The following is a 23968-nucleotide window of genomic DNA, read 5'->3' as shown; positions in this document are numbered from 1 at the left end:
TAAGGTAGTAGTTGCAATCAATTTATTTAAGCTACATTTAAACAAAAGTTTTATATTTTATTTTACTTTACTAATCTTTTTTGTTTAAATGTAGCTTAAATAAATTGATTGCAACCACTTATACCTTAAAAAAATTGATTAAATTCAATAAATAATTTTTTAGTGTGACAAAATATACACTTTTATTTTACTACAGTTGCAAATGTTTATTTTAAAATACATAGACGTCATAGGCGTGCATTGAATCTTTTACATGAAACAAAGGTCACATCTGAAGGAGCTTCTGAATTGGGACAGCCGTCGTCGCGGTGAGACGGGGCCATTGGCCTTCGAATACGGCCTTTGTAAGATGCTGGCTTCGAATTGAGATGCACCCCATATGCATTTATTGTACAAAAACACTTCTTTTTTTAAAAACACATTTGTGTTTCATAAAAGACAGAAAGTCAAACAAAAAGTGTTGGGAATGACATGAGGATGCATAAATTATGACAGATTTTTTTCAGGGTGAATATTAAACAATCAGGTGAAACTATTCTTTAAAAACATAAAAACAGACCGGCTGACCGCACAAAATAAAATAAAAAGATTCAAATTCTCTTAAAAAGTTAAACTATCAAACTATGCTGTGTTTTCACATCACTGATGCTCAGACTGCAAAAATAAGCGCAGCATTATTCATCCCAATCCTGCGAAAGAGCAACGACACTCCTGGGTGTTTTATAGAACAGCTGTCACAACTGCCAAGGTTTAGAGGGATTAATTCATGTTCCTGAGTCAGCAGGCGATGCAGACACGCCTCACCGCCTCATCCGGGGGCTGCGGTTCAGGCGTTTAATGCAAAATAAATGATTAATATGGACCAGGAAACCCATACAATAATATTTGTCAGCAAAAAAACGAATGAGCAGAAAATCAAATAGTCTAGGTATTCGAGTGACACCTCAAACAAAGAGACAAAAGAGAGAGAAAGCCTGGAAAGTACGAACTATGAAAGCAAAAGGAATAAGTGGAGCGAAAATGTGTGAAAAAGTGCCTTCATCCTTAAACAGACCAAGGTTGTAAAAAGTGTCGCAGCCAGTGATAAAGGGAACTGCTCTTTAGATACGCCCCTCACTTGTGCAGCCCACGCGCCATTTTGGCTCTCTGTTTACTCAGTTTCAGCCTCGCAGCACTGCAGTGTGGGAAACCGCCACTCCGTACGCAGCTCCATCATGGCTGCCACATCATTAAGCTTGTGCTTGGCAAGGTGATGAGAGAGACACTCGTGTGTTGTTTTGTGTTGAAGGAGCATCACCCTGTCGAGCGGAACGAGGTGTTGACGTGCTGTTTGATGCGCCGCAGCGGTGCGCATGTGGAAATGTGTGTGTTTTTGCGAGCGGGTGAGAAAAAGAGAGAGAGAGTGAGTCACAGCACTTCAGTGATAAAGCATCAGAAGAGGCATCCCGCTAAGTGTATCCATAGAGCGACAAAGTAATGGCCATTTTGTCGGAGGTTACCTCTTTATCTCTCTCTATCTATTGTGTACATTGAACGCATCAGATGTAGGCATAATAGGCCCCACTCCTTTACCCTTTGACCCCTCCCTCTCTCAGTTGCTATCTCTCTATCTACACATCTGTGCCAAACCTTCTCTCTTCATTAGACATTCCAAAGTGCACCTCGATTCCTGCGGATCGCCAGGAGGAGGTAAAGCAGAAGTAAGAAAGAGAGAGAGAAATATCAGGAGTCAAAGACCAACGGAGAGAGAGAGGAAGAGAGAGAGAGATGGGGGCGGACCGGGCAGCACCCGGTGCTTGAAATTCTGCTCACAGCCAAAGCAATTTCCTTGTGAGCGCAGGGCTGTCAGGCCTCTGATGGCAGCCGGTGAAATATGGTGGCTGTGAGTGGGGCGGCTGTACGCATGCCAGTCTGATGGATGGAGCCCGCAAGGAAAAGAGAGAAACAACACACAGACGAAAAAGAGGAGAGAGAGAGAGAGAGAGAGAGAGAGAGAGAGAGAGAGAGAGAGAGAGAGAGAGAGAGAGAGAGAGAGAGAGAGAGAGAGAGAGAGAGAGAGAGAGACATGCTTATGGTTGCTCAGACAGTGTAGGGGTTCCCAGACAGTGTACTCCTTATCAAATCATATACAACATAATGTAAAAAAAAAACATATTAATAAACAAAATTATAAGAAATGTTTCTTAAAATTTGAATCAAATTAAATTTACAATACAATAAATATACAAACTATACAGTAAATAAATATACAAAACAAACTAAAATGAAGCTAAAACTAATATAACTAATATAATAAATGTTAATGTTTAATAAATATTATAATAAAAAATTAAAACGTTAATTTTAATTTTTACACACTTTACTTTAAGGGGTGTTCATAAAACTGACATGACACCTTCATAATCATGACATGACACGTGACATGAACATGAAGGAGATTTTATGCACATTTATCACAACTGTCATTTAAGTGTCATTTTATTATGTCATTTTTAATGCAAAGATTACAGTGTTTGAATTGTCTTTGTTATGAAAACTTGACATAATCCAATACATTATAATGTCATAAATTTGTGATAAACATGACATAGCAGAATATTATCAAACTTAAGAAACTACCTAGCTTTATGAGATTACATTACATTAAACTGTCATTTAAATGTCATTAAGTGTTAATACTATGTGAAATAATTTTAAATACCTTAACAAAATGCAACAGACATGTCAAAATATTATACTTAACTATACTTAACTGAATACTAGAACTTGTTCTTCCTCAAAAATTTTCTGTCATAGAAGAAAAACGAACAAAACATTTAATTAATTTAATTTATTGTAATTAACTTTGCAGCAATATGGACCCAACGCTGCATGACTTACACATTATTGTACTGTTTTAATTTAATTTTAGGTGAATTGGTTTCCAAATGCAATAAAATTGAATTTTATCAATTTTAATTATTATTATTATTATTATTATTATTATTATTATCATTGAACGATTGATATTATTTGTTAAACACATGGAGGAAACTAAAAAAAAAAAACATTATTAGAATATTCATGATGCTGTTATAAAACTATTTGACAGAGTATTAACACTTAATGACATATAAATGACAAATTATATTTGTACCACTGTAGTTGAGGTCAAGAAAAATATTCATGATGCTGTTATAAAACAAGAGCCCCTAAGGGGACATGGAGCAAAAATTAAATAAAGTTTAGTTTCATGTGCGCATGCGAAACTATCACGTTTAGTTTCGCGTGCACACAAGAAAGTTTCGTGTGCGCATGCCAAAACTAAACTTTTTAAAAACATTCTGCACATGAAAGTTTTGCGTCAGCACATAAAATTAACTTTTAGATTTTTTTACACCAATGTCACCTTAGGGGCTGGGTATAAAACTATATGACAGAGTATTAACACTTATTGACACTATAATGGCAAATTCAATTTGTATCACTGGTAAAAAGTGGTCAGTTACTGTATGTTGTCTTGGTAATGTCAAGTTGTCATGACAAGTTATAATGTATTGGTTAATGTCAAGTTGTCATAGCAAAGAAATCTCAAACAATGTCATCTTTGCATTAAAAATGACATAACTGAATGAATGACACTTAATGACATAAACATGCATAAAATCTTCATTTTCATAGCACGTGTCATGTCTGTTGGACTCAGCAGGGTCATTGTTATGAAACTTTCATCCAAAGCTATAACTCTTTTATTAAAGGGATAGTTCTGCCAAATGCGTAAATGTAAAACAATGATAAAACAGTAAAAAATAGCTAATTTAAAATATAAACAAAATTAACATTCATAACAATGACCCTGCTGAGTCCAACAGAGGCGGGTTTGCGTCTAATCATCCAGATCATTTCTGTGCATTACAAGTCAGGGTGGAGCCAATAAATGCACACGCACACACGCACACGCACGCAAGCACGCGCACACACACACACACACACACACACACACACACACACACACACACACACACACACACACACACACACACACACACAATTGGTCCCCACAACGTGATAATTACCAGGTACGCACACACACACACACACACACACACACACACACACACACACACACACACACACACACACACACACACACACACACACACACACAGACACACACACACACACACACACACACACACTTGACCTTTTCTTTGTCTCAGAGAGATGCTTAAGTTTACATGCTGTGTAATGGCACTACACGCATGAAGTGCTGTGTTCCTTAAGCAAGGTTCGTTTGCTCGCTTTGCTCCGTTAACAACATAATTAAGAGCGGAAATGAAATTTTCGGTGCTCCATTCTGCAGGAGCTATTCACTACCTGCGGGTAGAAGTGACCTTTTAGCACTGATCTGGGAACAGCTTTCTTTTATCATACTGCTGAGCATACAGTATATAAAAAGAGGCCTTATACGTGCCTATTCCTGTGGTATTAAAATCTGACCTTTCAAGGTAAAAAATTAAGTCCCTGTTGAATCTCGTTTCCAAATTCTAACTCGTTTTTTCCGCAAACGCAATAACAAGGTCGTCTGCGACAGGAAAGTACAGTCCCCTCAATGTCAACAAACAGACAGCCAATCACGCAGCCTTAATGTGCTGTCAATCAAAGGTGGACAATACTCGGCTAAGTTAACTCTGATTGATTGTTGAATTAGCATGCGTCTCTGACCTCTAGATTTGTTCATTTGAATTTGTAATTAAGCAATTAAGGGCAATTATGAAATTAGGAATATGAAAATAGAGCATAATTTGAGTGTTGACGTGCTGAATATTCAAGCACATATAAAAAAGGGAATCAATACCCATCGCACTCGCTGCCAGGCTGCAGGATGTAAGGTACTGTAGGAGCGAAGGTAAATGCTGCTTTGAGAAGAAATGGAAGGTCAAAAGAATTTAGTGGCATGAGCACTTATCTAAGGAATAGTAATTAGTCTGGGCTGTTAAGGCCCATAAATGCTTTGCTTATCTGTATGAATTAAGAAATGGTGCTGATTTAAGCAGGATTAGGAGCTGATGTATTTAACCACAAAGCTCTAGCATCAGCAATACCTGTGAAAAGAGGATACAACCGATTCCGCACGCTCCCAAGTTTGTTCACCCTCAGCAGCCAAGTGAGAAAATAAAAGGAATCGAAATGCGAGTCGAAATACAGTTCAGGAATGGGAAATGTATTCTGACTGAGGTCAAAAAGCACTTGCATCCAAAATGAAAGATGAAAAGGGAATATAAAAGGGGTGTGTGATATGTTTGAGAAGTTCTTCAGAGAGTTCAGATTATAACAGCTTTTCAACTATAGCTTTTCAGATGCTTTCCATGTTATAGGCCTTCACCTTCCTACTTTTACAAGGAATGGTGCAAAGTGTTACTTAAAGGAACAGTTTCACCTGAAAACTGTTACTTCTGCACTCTCTAAATGGCTGGGTTATTTTTGACCCAGGTTGGGTAAATACTGGAAAAAACATATGCTGGCTTAAAAATGACTCAATAGCACTATTCACTCAAAAAAATGATTCAAGCCCTTTTTAGAAATGACACATTAAAATTGTGTTCAATTAATTTAAAATACCTCATTAAGAGCAATAAGTATATATATTTAATTAGTCTAACACAAAAAGGAATATGTACTATAATTTATTGATTTATTTTTAATTGCGTTAACACAATTAGTTTGAGTTTGGGTTCTGGAAAAAGAATTTCCCAGCATGCTTTGCATGCAACTGCTTTTGGAGAGTATTTTTTTAATTAAGTGTTACTTTATGCATTTTTAGGTAAAGAGAAAGACTTAATAGTGTTTAATGTCCGTATATCTTATTGATTTAGAAGCGTTTGTGTTATATTTTTTCAAATTGTTTGGTTACCATCGTGCAGAAGAGTGGCACTTGTGGTTAGGTTGTCAATGTGACGTATTTCTCTCAATGAGCACTTACTGTGTTAATGCCTGTTTGGAGATCAGTCTCTTCTCACATGCTCATCCAAAGTATCATATGTTATTATTATCAGCATGCTAACATGTGCATATGCTAATTAGTATGATATAAAAAACGTTTTATATAAAATAACAGAATTGAGTTATTCAGACTACACTACATTGGGTAATTCAATCTACGCTAATTGAGTATTGCCATTTACTTTAAATTGAGTTGGACTAACTCAATATATTTTTATTGTGTAAAGCAGTTTTTTATGAGTTAGGGGTACACATTCATATTGGATGGAAATCCTGCCCACAATTTTATTGAGTTAATCCAATGAATCATTTTTTTGAGTGTTCCGAAGGGATTTGTTTTCTAAACGACATTCGAGTTTCAACGTATCCCCCACAATGTCTGTGATTTTTTGTATGGATTCGGACGGGATTAAAATTCTCAGGCTATTCCAGAGATGGGAGTGTCTGTTTCATGCGTTTGGGTGTTGCAGAAGATCACGTGCTCTGGATACGCGTGTTTGTAATGTTTGATATTTTGCTTTAAATGTAAAATTATTACAGAATATGTAATTTATTCATTTAACTTTAACAAATCAAAAGAATTATACAAATCCCACTAAAGTAGCCTACGTGTTTTAAATAACTGTCTGCTTCTAATAAACCCAAGAAATGAAGAAATAAAGATTTATAACAATATATTATCTTTATTAATTAACATTACCATTCCGGAGTTGAACAAAATAAGGTTGAGTTTAACTTATACTGATATTACAGTGGCTAGTCTTAACAGTGTTTGATATTCAGCTCGTCTTGATTTAATCATTTTATTTTGCGGGATTGAAAAAAATCCATATCTGAATGAATGGGACTCAGGAAGTACAATACACGCGTGTTAATAAGACCTTACGGCAGATCACGTTGGCCAAAACACGAAATGAACCGCGTTTTCAAAAGATATTTCAGGCAAACACAGACATTTGCATCCGGACGGGATTACATTTCTCAGAGGACCTCTGAGTTTGGCGAATTTTTACGGAGGTTGTCAGAGAAAAACACAGACATGGTCGATTCGGACGGGATTAAAAACACAGAGGACCTCTGAGAAGCACGATTTTCTCAGAGGTCCCCCTGTAAAACTAATCCCGTCCGAATAGGGCTATTGTTGGGTTGTTGTTTGCAGCCATGGTTAACAATAACCCAGCAGTTGGGTTAAAATAACCCAGCAGTTGGGTTAAAACAACCCAGCATTGGGTAAATTTAACAAAAATTAAATTAGTAAACTGTATTAAAAATTTTGAATTATTGTTTTTTTTTATCAAAATATGAGTTAAAATAACATAAACATTTGAATAATTTGAGTAATTCTAAATGAACACATTATTGAGTTAATTCAACTTCATTTTATCATAATCCACTTAAATTTGTAAGAAGGAAATTAATTTAATAATTTCGTGTTGAAACTACATGAATGATTTTATTAAACATAACTAACTAGGCAGTGGACTCGTAGTTCCCAGCATGCTTTGCATGGGGCTGCATTTGGAGAGTAAAATTTGAATTTAAACTCTATTTTATGTGTTTTGAACTAAAAAAAGACTTGTTAGTGTTTAAAGGTCCTGTTCGTTCTGTGTTTTTGAAGCTTTGATTGTGTTTTAGTGCGCAATATAACATGTGTTCATGTTTCACGTGTAAAAAAAGCGGTATTTTTCATACAATTTATTTATCTGTATAGAGCTGTTTTCACTGTCCTAGGCTGATGTATTCCTTGTTCTATGAAGTCGCTCCTTCAGAAATACGTATCAAGTTTTGATTGGGTAGTTTGTTTAGTGTGTTGTGATTCGATAGCAGCTTAGCGTGCCGTTAGCTTAGCTGGCTACTGCCGTAATCCTGTGGGCGGAGTTTAGTCAACAAACTGTTCTAGTGACGTCATTAAAGCAGGAAGTAGAGGGCGGTAGTCCAAGCCGGCCCTTCGCTGTAGGCTTTGAAAGGCGAATTCTGCTAAAGAAAATATATCACCTGGCAGTGAACTTTGAGCTCTAGCATTTTACAGGTAATATTTATTATATTTTAGCTACTATAGCAACATTACACACTAACTAGGGTTTAAAAAATGGGATCAGAAAGAATGTGACCTTTAATGTTCATTTATCTTCGAGATTTGGAAGAGTTTCTGTTTCTACTTTAAGTTTTGTAGCATTGTTCTGAAGACTGGTGCTTGTGCATAGACTGCATGCTGAAGTATGTTGCGCTTTACAGCTGCCCAAAGCAAAACTGAGTGGGCGCATTGATTAAATAAACGTTTCATGCCCTCATCATTGAATAAAAACAACAACAAACCATAAATAAGTTACCTGTTCCAAGAAAAGTATAAGTTAATCTGAGTAATATTAGTACTGTTAGTTAACTCAACTTGATTTTAATTAAATTAATTAATAAATCAGAAGACATTAACTAGTATTTTTTCATTTAAATGTTATCTCTTTTAATTAAGTCTGTGTATAACATGCAGATTTTTTTACATTGATTGTACTTAATTTATTGGCCTTTTCTTTAAATGCTACTTAATATTTTTGCATTCATTGAAATCCATATTATTAGTTGTCTTTACTCAAAATATTAGTTAGTTCAATAAACTTGCAAAAAGTAGTTGGAAACTATTGTCTTAATTTTATTGAGTTACAGTTGTGTTCAAAATTATTCAACCCCCCAATGCTGTTAAGGGTTTTAGGGAATTTAGTGTACATTTGTAATTGTATTCAGAATGAAATCCTACAATGACTTCTTAAAGAACCATATGCAACTAAAATGACATCAATTGGTTTTGTAATATAGTAGTAAATGTTTCTTTTGTGAATTCTATATTGACACAATTATTCAACCCCTTAAAGAACTACCACTCTGAAGAACAGAGGTTCATTGAAGTGTTTTCAATCAGGTATTGAAAACACCTGTGGATGTCAGGGAACAGCAATAAAGCCTAATAAGCACCAATTAGGCAGCTTTAAAATGACTGTGATACTCAACTCCTTCTAAACATTTACTGGTGTGGTTACAAACATGGTGAAGTCAAAAGAATGGTCCAGGAAGACAAGAGAAGAGGTGATTAATCTTCACAGGAAGGGCAATGGCTATAAGAAGATTGCAAAGATGTTAAACATACCAAGAGACACCATAGGAAGCATCATTCGCAAATTCAAGGCAAAGGGCACTGTTGAAACGCTTCCTGGTCGTGGCAGAAAAAAGATGCTAACTGCGACTGCTGTGCGCTATCTGAAGCGTAGAGTGGAAAAAAGTCCCCGTGTGACTGCTGAGGAACTGAGAAAAGATTTGTCAGATGTGGGTACTGAAGTTTCTGCTCAGACAATACGGCGCACCCTGCGTACTGAAGGCCTTCATGCCAGAACTCCCAGGCGCACCCCCTTGCTGTCTCTGAACAAACACTAGTACTTCTGCTTTCAGCAATCTTTGTGCATGTCCACTTTCGGTGGATCGTAATGCCAGTTCTGCTGGTCCAGATTGAACAGAAAAGTTATTGAGAAAGGTACGTTTAAAACGATTGTGTTGTAGAAATGTATTAAAGTAAAAGTACAGATAATTTGTAGCAAAATGTAATGAAGTAAGTCAAAAGTATACACTATATATTGTACTTAAGTAAAGTACAAATACGTGGAAAATGTACTTACATTCCACCACTGCCTAACAGGATTTTAGATACCTAACCTGACCGTGCCGGAAGTGGACATGTACAAAGTTGACAAGTCGCACCCACGAATTATATATCTAAATAAGCTTCCCATTGAAATATGCTATGTAAGGATTATCCTTAGGATTATAGGACAATATTTGGCCAACAACTATTTGAAAATCTGTAATCTGAGGGTTCAAAAAAATCTAAATACTAAGAAAATTGCCTTTAAAGTGGTCCAAATTAAGTCCTTAGCAACATGTATCACTATTAATAAATATATGTTTTACATATTTACGGTAGGAAATTTACAAAATATCTTTATGGAACATGATCTTTACAATGATTTTTGGCATAAAAATAGATCATTTTGACCAATACAATGTATTGTTTGCTATTGCTACAAATATACTAATGCTACTGGTTTTGTGGTCCAGGGTCACATATACGTGTGTGTTTGACTTGTCTTATAAAGACACTCTTAAAAACAAGAGAAAAACAAAAACAGAAAGTCCAGAGATCGCAGAGATTCACCCCACAATAGATGATGGAAACATGGATCCAGAAAGAGGTGATGGACGTAAATTGCCCGTAAACCTCAGTACGTCTGACACCAGAGGACGTCTCAACACTCTCAATCCGTCTTTTCTCTCTCTCGTTCGCTCACAAGACTGCTTTCTGCCACTATCAGAACCACACACAATGGCTTGTGCACACCCGAGGTAAAATACAAATACACAAGCACGGGTGGGGTGGTGGGTTTCAAGGTGCAATATTCATCTGAACAGCCTGACAGGATCTAATACATTTGTTTCAGACGGAAAATTAATTTTCTAATATTAAAAAGGTCAGAAATGAACCATGGCAATACCAGCCCTTTTGTCATCTTTAACAAATTATCCAAAATGCTGTTGTCAGATTGGTGGGGATATCAGGGCCATGATGAATGATGGAGGTAATCAGCCAATCAAAAAGAATCCCTCTCCCTCCGTGATAAATGGGCTGGAAAAGCAGTGTTTTACGCAGGAGATGGGTCCATTTGTTTTCTTCATTCTTTCAACCTCTCTCTCGCTCTTTCCCTTTTGCTAAACAAACACTCTGTGCTTACGGACAGATTATATACACTTGCATCAGTAACTCTGAATCATTTTCCCACCTGACCAGTGTTCACTCGAGAGTGTAATACGGCAAATTGTTTTGGTTTAAAAAACGCTCAGGTGACGTTAACATTCAAAGAGATGGATTGAAGGCGAGAATGTGCATCAATGGGGTGTTAAAATTGTGCCTAAACACAGGCTTGTTTCGTGACGCACAACATAAAGAAATAACCGATTAGTGTGGCTTGTTTTGTGCTGTAAAACTTAGCAAAATAAGCTAGATAAAAAACTCGGAACATTAAAGTGACACCCCACTTTTTTGAAAAATATGCTTATTTTCCAGCTCTCCTAGAGTTAAACATTTGATTTTTACCGGTTTAGAGTCCATTCAGCTGATCTCCGGGTCTGGTGGTACCACTTTTAGCATAGCTTAGCATAATCCATTGAATATGAGTCCCCTTGGTAACTTCTTTTTTCGGGCAGTGCGTGATATCATTGCGCCTCCTGCAGCCATGTTACGGCAGCAAAGTCCTTGATTATTACGCCAGAATAAGAGTATAGTTTCTGGCCATCTGCTTAGAAAATCGCAACTTTTAATTTTCCGCCAGTTTTAGTACACTGAAAAAACTAACTTTTTGGTGTAGTAATATTTATTAGATTAACTCTCATAATTTCTACATAATAATATTAACATTTATTGAGAACTAGATTTTCCTAAGTAAAATGATGATAAATACACAATTAATTCATGTAAAAAATGTACTGTGTATCTTATTAGATATTTTCTTGTATTATTTAACTGTTTTATAGTCACTGCACATAGTCCTAAAATAATTAAGTACATTTTAATAAAAAACTTTAGCAGATTCAAGTAAAAAATCTTAGTTCATTTTACTTAAAAATATTAAATCCATTAAACTAACAAATCTAATTAAAATTTACTTACATTTAATTGCACATATTGTAAGGAATACCCACAATTCTTTGCGCCTGAATATTTTAATTTTTTAAGCTTTATCACAGAATAAGACTTGATAAGAACTTTAACTACTTAAATATGTGTTAGCAAAATGTCATAAAGGTTTAAGCTCTTATATTATTGATGTTGTTTTGTTGTAAATAATAATTTTGTGAAGTCACCGTTCAGGTGATCAGTGTTTCTTTACATGAACCCTGTTCAGAACATTGTATTTAAATTCTCTCCACAGTGCTGATAATGCATGTCAGAAACACAGTTTGTGTGGGTTTCTGTTCCGAATCAAGTTTATTCAATGACTGACTTGTTGTCAGTCATGAATTTTGTGTTATAATGCCATTTATAACACTAAAAATAACTAGGTCCATAGGAATATGTTAAAGAAAATAACAAACAGAAAATACGATTTATATAATAGGACAGCAATGCTTCAATTTTCAAAAAAACCTAATAGACTTTACCTAAACGATTAAAATAAATCTAACTTCTAAATGAAATAATTAAGTAACATTTAATTCATTATTTAACATATGTTTTATCATGCAATTTTAAGTAAATTTTATTTGATTTTAGTAGGTAAGTTTTACTTATAAAAAATGAGCAAATTCTGCACAGAATCGATCACCGGTGATCGGCGCGAGATGCATGCCGGTAAGAAAAGTGTCCGAGGGCGGTCCGCCTTGCTCTGATGTCACGCTGACGTGTGCCAAAAAACTCTCGCGATGGCGAGGTGGGATCGTCTTATTCTGCAGTCGGGCGCAGTTGCTCTACACCGACTACGTATACGAAAAGCACGATGGGAAAAGACTTGCTGACGACACAGGTTAATGCTCATTGGCCTGGGGATGTCAGATGACTTCTTAATTCTAAAAACTCTAATTCCTGTAGTAGTTTTTATATTAATTCAATTGTTCTTTACTTATGGCATTTATATTTTTAATGAATTCCTGTAAGCTTTGTATTGGTGTTGAATTATTTTTACTGTGAGCTATTTATATTTCACAAAGAAACAAATTTGTATTACCACTAGACTTACAGATTATTCCGACATTTACTAAGTAGCCTTTTCCAGTAATGAACAGTTCACCTTTATGGATTCTCCTTATAAACATCTTTATGTAAATGCATTTATTGGTATTTCAGTTGCATCTATTTAATCCGCGATAAAATACGCAAATCTTTTCCATTGCTGACGTTTGCAGTCCACAACACAGCGTGATTCAGGAAACGTCCGGCTTGCCTGCACTTTTTTCACTCCTCCCCTCACTGCAGCCGCCTACTCTCGCCTATATTTCAGGCAAGGCAAGCCGCATCTCAAACAAGCCTAGAAATTCAAAAGCAGACCTGTTGTGTCACTTGTGTGATACTTTGATGTCACAAACTGATCAATCTGCGCAGCCGTATGCGGAAGTAGTACTTGAGGGGTTACTTTATAATATAATGGTTATATAAACATTTATTTCAATATATCATCTAGGAACACGATTTGTGAGTCCTGTCGGATATATTCCTACCAGACTTTTACATCTTTAACATCATCATCAAACGACACCATTGTTATTATTGTATAGCGATCTTTTGTGGCGAAAATTAACATATTGTGCCTTTAACCAACTCATCACTTCAGTGCAAATACAAAATCCTTGAAATCCTCTCCTGTACAAATGCCAAAAATTATAGGGTATAAAATTGTAGCACAGTTGCCCTTTGTTAGGCTACATTAATTCAGCTTCATAATTAAATTGGCCTAAATTGCTCTCTTTGCAAGCATTAGTCAAACACATTTGATTTCGTTTGTATAAGCCTAATGCTAGTACAGTAACAGTACAGTTTTGGCATTGCCCTCAGGTCACTTGCATTGGCTTCCCATTTCTGATCTGTGCTGTGTCTAATTTGATCGACCATAGAGATCACAGCCATTGCCATTCTGGCCTAAGACCGTCTCGGCACGGCACGCATGTTTGCATGTGTTGTGTTTCTGTTTGTGTTTGCTCGGTTCTAGCTGCGGGATGTTTACTATGGTGTTAGGGAGGGACATGTGTTTGCCTCCCGGATTCTGACGCTCTCTTGTGTGTGCTGGGATGCATTTGGTAGTTAAAGTACCAAATGAATCCTTCACACCATATTGTGAATGACAACAACCGCATAAGTAATCCAAAACGGCAGCCGCATCCAGAATGCTATGCAGCCATTAGTGGCTCGAATAAGCAGGCTTATCTCGCAACAGTACACTTCTCATTGTGCAAATCGTGATGTCTCTTGTCTCTTGATTTCCCAAGAGTAACACTTAGTAGGGTGCATCTTAAAATCAAATCTGAGAGCCAGCGAAATTGCTCCAGAAGCCATAATAACCAGTCGCTCTAATTTCGAACGAAGATCATCATGCACGCATGCTTGGGTGTCACAGCGGTTCAAAACTGTATTTTATCACTAATGCTTACATTTCAGGTTAGGTATCTCATAAAACGCATCTCTGTCTTCAGGAAGGAGATGCATGTGGCAGGTTAAGACAATAAATGGTAGTTATTATAGAACTGGTGTGTTATGAAAGTTGTGGTTAAGGAAACAGTTGATTTAAAATGAATTCTGTCATTTTTTACCCACCCACGTCATTCATAAAGGGTAAGTTAACCCAAAAGTGAACATTTTGTCATCATTTACACCACCATGTTGTACCTGTATGATTTTATTGATTCTGTTGAATACAATTTTAATAAATAATAGTAACCACACAGTTGACTGCACCTTTAATACTAGTATAAAATACTATGGACGTCAGTGGATGCCATCAACTGTGTGCTTACTATAATTTATCAAAATACCTTCCTTTGTGTTCAACAAAATAAAGAAATTCATACAGACTTGAGGGTGAGTAAATGACAGGTTATTTTTTTAAAGAGCCCCTATTAAGTTGTTAAAAGAATGCTATCTTGTGTATTTGTGTAATGCAATGTGTTTATGTGGTTTATGTTTCAAAAACATTATAATTTTTCACATACCATACACTGAAAGCCCTACTGCTGTTTGTACTCAAAAAGTCAAGCAATCATGACTTCAATTTTGCATTTTGGATCCAAAACGTACCTATCTTTGTTTATTTAACTTATTAACTTACAAAAACCCTAAAAGGAATACCCATAAGCCCTTGCGCCTGGAAATTTTGAATGATTTAATTTTGGTCAAAGAATGACAACTGGGACATATAAACAGTTGTTAAAACATTTCTTAGAGTTTTACACTCTTTGCAGCATTATTAATGTTTTTTATTGTAAATTATAGTTTTTTGTAATTTCACCGTTCAGGTGATCAGTGTTTCCTTTGGTATGCATGCACCATTTTTAAACTGTATTTCTTTCCACTATAATGAATTTGCATGTGAACAGTGCAGTTTGTTGTGTGCTTCTGTGAAGAATTAAGTTCATTTGAAGAGTTTAGTTGCAAAACGACATAACCATCATTTTTTTAATTGTTCAGAAATCTTATTTTTTGGTTGTGCATTCCAATTAATTTCAATGCAACTGCAGTTGGTTTGTTTTGATTTAAAAACTTAAAAATACAGCTAAGTAGCACCATAAAACTAAATAATAACATGATAACATAATAATAAAAATGTTTTGTCAAAAAAGTAAAAAAATGGATTTATCTCGTTTTGCAACGAAACTCTTCATTTATTGATTGACATATAGTCAGTCCTGAATACCTTTCATTACATTTTGTTATATAAAGTTATTCACAATTTAGTCTTTATGAACACCAGGTGAACTTAAAGGGACACTCCACTTTTTTTGAAAATATGCACATTTTCCAGCTCCCCAAGAGTTAAACATTTGATTTTTACCTTTTTTGAATCCATTCAGCTGATCTCCGGGTCTGGCGGTACCACTTTTAGCATAGCTTAGCACAATCCATTGAATCTGATTAGACTATTAGCATTGCGCTAAAAATAACCAAAGAGTTAGGATATTTTTCCTATTTAAAACTTGACTCTTCTGTAGTTAAATTGTGTACTAAGAACTTAATGGCCTAATCACAGCCGTGATGATATAGAGCTATATCACACTCCCATAGCAACATTACACACTAACTAGGTTTTAAAAAATGGGATCAGGAGGAACGTGACCTTTAATTGATTAGATAACTCGTCAATGGCGGGGAAAGAGTTAATCGTGTCCACGTCAACGGGCTGCGTAGGTAACTGCAATCCTTGCATTCATTGTAGTCCAAGAAAAGAGATTTCAATTGAAAAGGATAACTCGCGTAATCGTAGACTTTGGGATTTGTCAATTTGCATATCGTTAACATGTAGGCCTACTAACACACACTTTTCCGAATTGGAAAATAGTTGCTCTTTAATTAATTTTAATTCATTTTCCCATTACAGAACAAGAAAAAAGTTCACAGCTTTAAACCCTGCAATGGCAATACACAAGCTGAAAGCACAAAGCAACATAACTCCAGGTGGATTGTCTCTGTAATATGCGTACTGTAGGTTGCTCTGGATAAATGCATCAGCTAAATGACTAATTACTTACTGAGGGAAATAACATTTTCCTGGTTATGTTCCCTAAGTGACCCTCTGAGTGATGAGAGGTGAACTTCTGACTTTGTGCGCTTGAACTGACAACGACTCAAACTTATTGTGTGTTTATTATTAGCAACAGCTATACGAAAGTAGGAAAAGGGGGAACTATGATCTCCCTGACTCCACTAAATCTCTTTAAAAGGACAGAAGGGAGTGAAACAAGGACACAAAGTAAGGGATCCAGCGAGAGCAATAAAATGTTTACCTCTCCCAAGAGTCCACCTGCACCGCCTTCATCCGCTGGCTCCACATAAAACCAGCATCTTACACATCTGTCTAACACAAAGGAACTTGCTTTGCTTTACCTTTGCCTGCAAATATTATATCAGATGAAAAGCTCTCCTGGTCTGTGGTCTTGTGCACAGAAGCTGCGCTCATATTCAATACACATTACACGTATAAGTTCATAACGGGATGAAGTGTGTGTATATATTTGTAGTGATGTGAGGGACACGAATAGATCAGTCTTCTGTGAAGGAACACATTGATCAGTGTGTCAGGCCTGGGGGAAAGGTTAAGCCGTGCGGTGCTGCCCTCCGCCCCTGTGTGAGTGTGCCTGCCGGTTTTATCAGGATGTAAAAGAGCAGGAAAGGGCAGATGAATCCCAGGACAGCATCTGACCTTCACTAATCCGACAACCTCACTCTTCTACTATAATTAACATAAAGGAAGTAGAGACGGCGGATTCTTGAACAAAGACAAGAGAAGACTGCGTGGGAGACTTACCTGGTTTGCAAACAAACTCATAAACATAAACATGGCAGACTCATTCAGAAAGATGCTGAGTTGTAGATTGGCTCTTGTATGCTGAGCCAGGATGTTGGTAGACATTTACTTTGACCTTGTGTTTCACAGAGAGACAATGTGTGTGTGTGTGTCTATGGTGAACTGTATTTACTTGTATGGGTGCTATGTATAGTTGGTTAAAGCATTAATACACACTGTCATTTATTTCAACAATAGGTTATGGTGCCTTTGCTTAAGAGCACCACAGTTGCAACCTGCCAGCCGTGAGACTCGAACCGGCAACGTTAGTTATGGGACATATTCCAGGATTTAATGGTCCCACCAATAGAACCCAACGCATACCAGTAGAAACCATCATAGTTTCCATTACAACCAATACAATTCCTATTAAAACCATTAAATCTCATATCATTTTTGTGACAGCTATTAACCAGTCAGAATCAAGTACTGGAACTGACCATTTATTTGTATATTTATTAGAGCTGTTAAAAGATTAATTGCGATTAATCGCATCCAAAATAAAAGTTTGTGTTTAAAAAACTGATGTGTGTGTACTGTAAATATTATATATATATATATATATATATATATATATATATATATATATATATATATATATATATATATATATATATATATATATATATATATATATATATAAATACACACACATTCATGTATATATTAAAGAAATATTTGCATTTATATATTGTATATACATTTATATAATTGATATTATATAGAAATATAAATATGTTATATATAAATATAAACAATTAAAAAAATATATATACATGACTGTGTGAGTTTTTATATATAAATAATAATTATACACACCACACACACATATGTTATGTAAACACAAACTTTTATTTTGGATGCGATTAATCGCGATTAATCTTTTGACAGCCCTAATATTTATGCATTTGGCAGACACGTTTATCCAACAGTGCATTACAATGTATACATTTTTATCAGTGTGTGTTAGGGATGCAGCGATTAACCGGTTTCACTATTAACCGCGCTTTAAAATGTCACGGTTAAGTAACCGTAAAGCCTCCGCTACACCGCGTGTTTTTGTTTCACGCACGCACACATAAACCAGATCCACGAACCACCAAGAGGCGCGTGCGGTGTGCGACATGCTCGTTAGCGCACTGTATGAAAGCTCCGCGTTCAAAAGAATATATGTGCGCGTGACACGTCTCTTGGTTATTCGTGCATCTGGTGTGCGTGTGTGTGTGTGTGTGCGTGCGTGCCTGCACGGGTGCGTGAAAGAGCCACACTCCAATCGGTCTGTGCAGCATTAAAAACCTCCTCCTCGCGGATCAAATCCGGGCGGGGCTCCTGGTGGTCTGACTGCATTTAATAACGTTGAATTATTTTAACGCGTTAATGATTTATGAATTAATAGCATGAGTTAACACGTTAATGCTGCCAGTTCAAAATGACTCGCAGTACCCAGTCCAGGATGACCCTGTGTTATTAATCGTTTTGAGAGGCTCGTATCATTTTTACTAATACTTCAAACAAATCAAAATAATATACATTTATTTAGTCCAAATATAAAATTACATTTATTCAAAAAATCATTAAAATGAATAGCCTACAGGTTTCAAAAGGCACCTATACTGTTTAAGTCAAAACCTGCTAGGTTATTATTATTATAATTTGTCCAAGACTTGTAGAAAAAATACACAGACTGAAAAATACAAAGGAATTTAGCAATTGTTAAAAAATTTATTCATGTGATTTTTTTTACATTAATGTTGTAAAATGAATGAGTCCATAATAACTGTAATAACCGTACAACCGTGATTATTTATCAGACTATAACCGTACCATCAAAATCTATAATCGTTGCATCCCTAGTGTGTGTGTCCCCTGGGTTCGCACCCCTTGATCATTTGGACTGCCAGTGCAATGCTCTTCCACGAGCTATACAGGAGAGTATAAAAAGAGTCACTCACCGGGTCTTGGTTCATTTGGACAATGAGTTGTTTGACAGCATGGAGAGTTGGATGGGCCCAGGGAGAAGGATCCTGCCAATGACGGTTCAAATCGAAGCCCATTAGTGAACACCTACAATTAAATAAACAAACAAAAAACTCAATGAGAAACACCAACACTGTGTCTTTACAGTAATGATATCCTTATTGCTCAATACATATACATTACTGTCAAATCAAAGCTATAAGCACATTTAATTTTTAAAGAGCACCTATTTCATTGCTAAAAAAATAAGGTTATGTTGTGTATTTGGTATAATACAATGTGTTCGCCTGTTTTATAGTTAAAAACACATTATTATCCACATACCGTAAATTTTTTGTAGCTCCAGATTTCAATCTTTTCCTGAAACACACGGATTTGAAAAGCGCTGTGACACTGATTGGCCAGCTAATCTGTACGTTGTGACTGGTCTGAATACCTCTGACGTCAGCCGGAAATGTGACGCTCCTTACCATGTTTGAAAGATTCGCTCACAATGCAATGCTTACATGAGTTAACTTACAGGCTGTGAGTCCAAACATGTATATCCTTAACATGTACTAATACACACTTACACACCAAAGGAAATGTAAAATCCTGAATCGCACAATAGGTGCTTTTTAACATATAGCGACAGTATGTGGTGCAGGATATAAGACCTGATGCCATGCAATGAAAACTTAAACTGTATTTAACTAGGCATACATGAATATTAAGTATCTTCGTCTGATACAAGCTCAAACATTATGGGCCCTATTTTAACGATCTGAAACGCAAGTGCGAAGCGCAATGCGCAAGTGACTTTGTGGGCGGTTCTTGGGCGCTGTTGCTATTTTCCCGGCGGGAGAAATAATTCTTGCGCCAGACGCAAATCAATAAGGGGTTGGTCTGAAGTAGGTTCATTATTCATAGGTGTGGTTTCGGCGTAACGTCAAATAAACCAATCAGAACGCTATCCAACATTCCCTTTAAATGCAAGGGCGCAAGTTCCATGGCGGGTTGCTATTACTTTGACGGATTTACCAGGCGCACACCAGGAGCGGTTCACAGCCGAGGAAACCCACATTCTTGTAAGTGCAGTCAAAGACAAAGAAGTTGTTTTGTATGGGGATGGGAGAAACCTGCCCAAATTAGCATTGGTTAAACAGGCGTGAGAGGCCACAATTGTCTCATCAGCTGGCATCCCCATCATTGCGCCAAGCACTACAATGATGTCAGGAGACAAGGGAATCCCAAGCTTGCCAGCATAAATCGGGCACGCCGTGTAACGGGAGGTGGATCTGGCTCTACACATGACCTGACGCCAGCAGAGGACATCGCTGCGTCCACCCTCACCGCTGAAAGGGTTTGGGGACTTTTAAATCGGACCCATGAAACGCAAGCAAGGTTCAACCCCAAAGTATACTTACAAATCAAGTTCATATACATTAAGGTTTCTTATGAAATTTTTTTTATTATTATTTACATAAAATAAACGTAATACAGCCACACAACAAACTTATGAAAATACTTTAATCGTTATTTGCATGAGAATTTTTTAACGCAGCCAAACAATAAATAAAAACTATCACCACAATGCTCACCACTATGATTTCCCTCATCTCATGTGTTAATATTTTTTATTGTAACAATTTATGATTTGCAAAAATAACTGTTTCATCTGTGTAGATTAGATAAGCAAAGTGTGTGCGCGTTGTGCAAGCTATACATTATGGTCAAGCATGCGCCCTTAAAATAGCATAATGAACCACGCGCAATGCGCCACTGACTTTAGACTAGTTTTTTCTGGTCAGTGGCGCAATTGTTTTTTGAAACTGCAAAATAGCATCAGGGATGGTTTGCGCCAGAACACGCCTCCATTTTTGCACTGAACCGCCCTGGGAGCGCAAGTTCATTCCCTAGTTTGCCAACGTGCGTCTGTGGAGGGAAAAACCAGCTGTGCGCCGGTGCAAAATACGAATGATACATGCATCACTGACAAAGTCAATTGGGTGCAAGATAAGGCCCAATGTTTACACACAAACACACACAGAGCTACTGAACGAGATGCTCTGTGAAACAGCCAATCAGAGCAGAGCTCAATATTATTATTCATGACCCTTTCAAATAAGGTAATAATAGACCATTTCATTCTAAAGGGAAATCCTAGGGTTGTATATGGATCATTTTTGCACCTAATAAAAGCCACAACACCTTATATTTAGATATCAAAGAACAATTTAAGAAATTATTTTAATGCATTCTTTGGCACATTTAAAGCAAGTAATGAATTGGTTATTAATGTTGATTGTTGCGATCACAGATGGTCAGATCAAAATGGCATCTATTGTATCTTGTGTAAAACTACATTGGTTTATATGCTATTGATTTTAAGTGGTAAAGTTTTCAATTTATTCTTTAAAGAACTTGAGCAACAGGTGCTGAAGTTCAATGTTTAAATCACACTGTTATACATTATTGCATGTTTTATTCTGGCTATACACCCTGTATATTTTTCCGACTGCCTTTTTGCATGTAGTATAAAGTATATAATTTTATCTGCAGTGTATTAATCAAAAACACTAGACTACATTGAACCTAATCACACTTACAGACACATCCTCATAACTGTAGGTCTCTAATGGTATCGAGTGGATATTTCCACACCAACGGCCACATACCATTAGTCTGTGTTAGCTATGGTTATAAGGTAACTGTCTCACACGGTCCTTTCCCTCCAGGTATTTCCTTTCTCCCCCCAAAGCAGTGGACCGATAAAGAGACAGACGCCTCGGCCCCTGCTGCCGTCCAGCTGAGGCTCTGTGACTTTGAGCTGATATAGTCAATGCTGTCGCTCTCAGAACAACACTAATCCCCGGTCAGCAAGGATTGATCCCATGTCCCCTCCCGCATCTGCTCTCTAGATGCAGAAAACCACTGAATCAGCACAGTGAGAGAGCGAGATGGATCAAATCTCTAATTATGGAGCTCAATGGCTCTCGGCGAGGCAGCATCGGTTAAAGTTGCTGCTCAGAGCGCCTTCAGGGGTCAGTACTGGCAATGCTCCGTATGTCAACCCTGTCAGTGGCATTGATCCACCTCTGCAGCATCGCAGTGCGGCAGAGCCGACACTAGGTGGCAGCCACCGTCGGGGTTTATAAAGGCCTATGGGGAAAACACAGTGAGCAACTGGCGTATTCAGAATGATCGCCACCATTATATTAAAGCCAATAATGGGATTAAGAGTGAAGACAACACCTGCCGTGCATGACCGACTGCAGCCTTCATGCAGACTTTGCTGACTTCTACACACACGCGCACACACAAGAATTATATTTGATTATATTAAGCAAGTCTCAGGTCAGCACTAATGGGTAACTTCTCATACATACATGCATTCATACACATAAACAGTAAGTGGGAGTGTATTTATAGTGTATTTAACTGTTCATTATTTGGAACTGAATACAACATTTCTTTTGAATATTAAAGACATCAAAATATATTATTACATTATGTTCTTTAAATTAAGTTGGATGATTTTATGTAGGAAACAGTAAACAGCTGAGTTTTCGTATGGTAGGGTATCATATGAGAAAGTAACATTAAAATGGAAAGATGCTGTAAATGTAACAGCACTCAACAAAATGGCAGTTTGGTAGGCGATTAAATGTGTTAAATAATCATGTGAATCACGCCTAATTATGATTTGCTAATTTTATGACCCATTCTAATCAAATACCGACTCTTAATGTGTCATTAAGCAGAAATCATCTTGTTATTTGGGTCTTTTAAACTTCATCACATTGAAAAGCACAAGCATCGTGACAGTATTATATCTCAAACCAGGAAAATGAAAGGTTATAATTAAAATAATGGGTCACTCACTAATGGGTTTTTGTACAAATATTTCTAGTACTGACAGCTAAAGTTAATGAAACATGCAGTCGTACACATCACACAGGGTTTGAAATATCATTTATAGAAACTTGGAAGAAGCACAGATCAATGTGATATGACATAGGGCTACATTTATATACTATAGGGCTTATTCGATCTACGTCATCAATGTTCGCGGCGGCCATATTGTTGACATAAAACTGTCAGTCTGTCAATTGACAAGCGAGACAGCGTGGGTATTATGCATGGTATTATCGGTGTAATTTTTTTTTAAAACCGCGCGATGGTGTGTGGTGTAATACACGGATGTTCTAACAACAGCAAAAAGAACCCCGGAATTAGTTTTTATGCGATACCGACTGTCAGAAAACATGAAAGGCAGGAGACAGAGGAGTTGAACCAGCGAAGGAGAGACTCCCAACAGCAAAGTCTGTCCCCATCATTTTACCCCAGGTAACGTTAGGGATATATGCCTCACAGCCAAGTCTGTCCCCATAATTTGATCACATATGGTTAGCTGTAAGCAGTGGCTGAAACTGCTCTTTCAAATAAGCTGCCATAAATTGAGACTGTTATTAAATGAGTATTAATAACTATATGAACATAATAATAGGTCGTTTTATATTAAACAGAATAGCGGAGCTCACACCAAAAATATAACGATACAGATACAATGAACGACATCATTGGGATCACTTTCTGAGCGATTTTTCCCACCTGATGAAGGATAAACCATTGATACCATTAAAATCTATTTGAACTTCAAGTGCACGGCCACTTAAAATGACAGTAAGCTCATTGCTGAGGTCTATAACATTAGATTACCTCCAGTTGCTGTGAAAATTGACTACGTAATGCGTTTTAATCTATTACATTAACTAACTGTTATGCCAAAAGGTAAGAGATTACACAAACTAGATTCACTGTTTAGAGTTACGCGAAACTCAGCGTGTTGAGGACATCTGCAAAAGTTTTTATTACAAGCAATATTAAAAGGCAAGTGATTTGCATAAACGTATTGTTTGGTGATGTGGACGATGATATAGTAA

The 23968-nt window shown here is 36.7% G+C and overlaps 1 protein-coding gene across 2 annotated transcripts in view; it reads right to left on the bottom strand.

Annotated features, from left to right (window-relative positions):
* Positions 1–23968, bottom strand: part of agbl4 (AGBL carboxypeptidase 4) — a 524893-nt gene that overhangs the window by 40287 nt on the left and 460638 nt on the right. For both annotated transcript variants that reach the window (XM_055168759.2, XM_055168758.2), the window contains one exon: positions 19019–19130. In XM_055168759.2, the coding sequence (XP_055024734.1) occupies positions 19019–19130 (112 nt within the window). The remainder of the gene's footprint in view (positions 1–19018; positions 19131–23968) is intronic.

The sequence above is a fragment of the Misgurnus anguillicaudatus genome, chromosome 5 (assembly GCF_027580225.2).
Source record: "Misgurnus anguillicaudatus chromosome 5, ASM2758022v2, whole genome shotgun sequence".
Taxonomy (NCBI): Eukaryota; Metazoa; Chordata; class Actinopteri; order Cypriniformes; family Cobitidae; genus Misgurnus; species Misgurnus anguillicaudatus.
The sequence above is the reverse complement of the archived record's forward strand: the minus strand, read 5'-3'. Positions and strand labels throughout refer to the sequence as shown.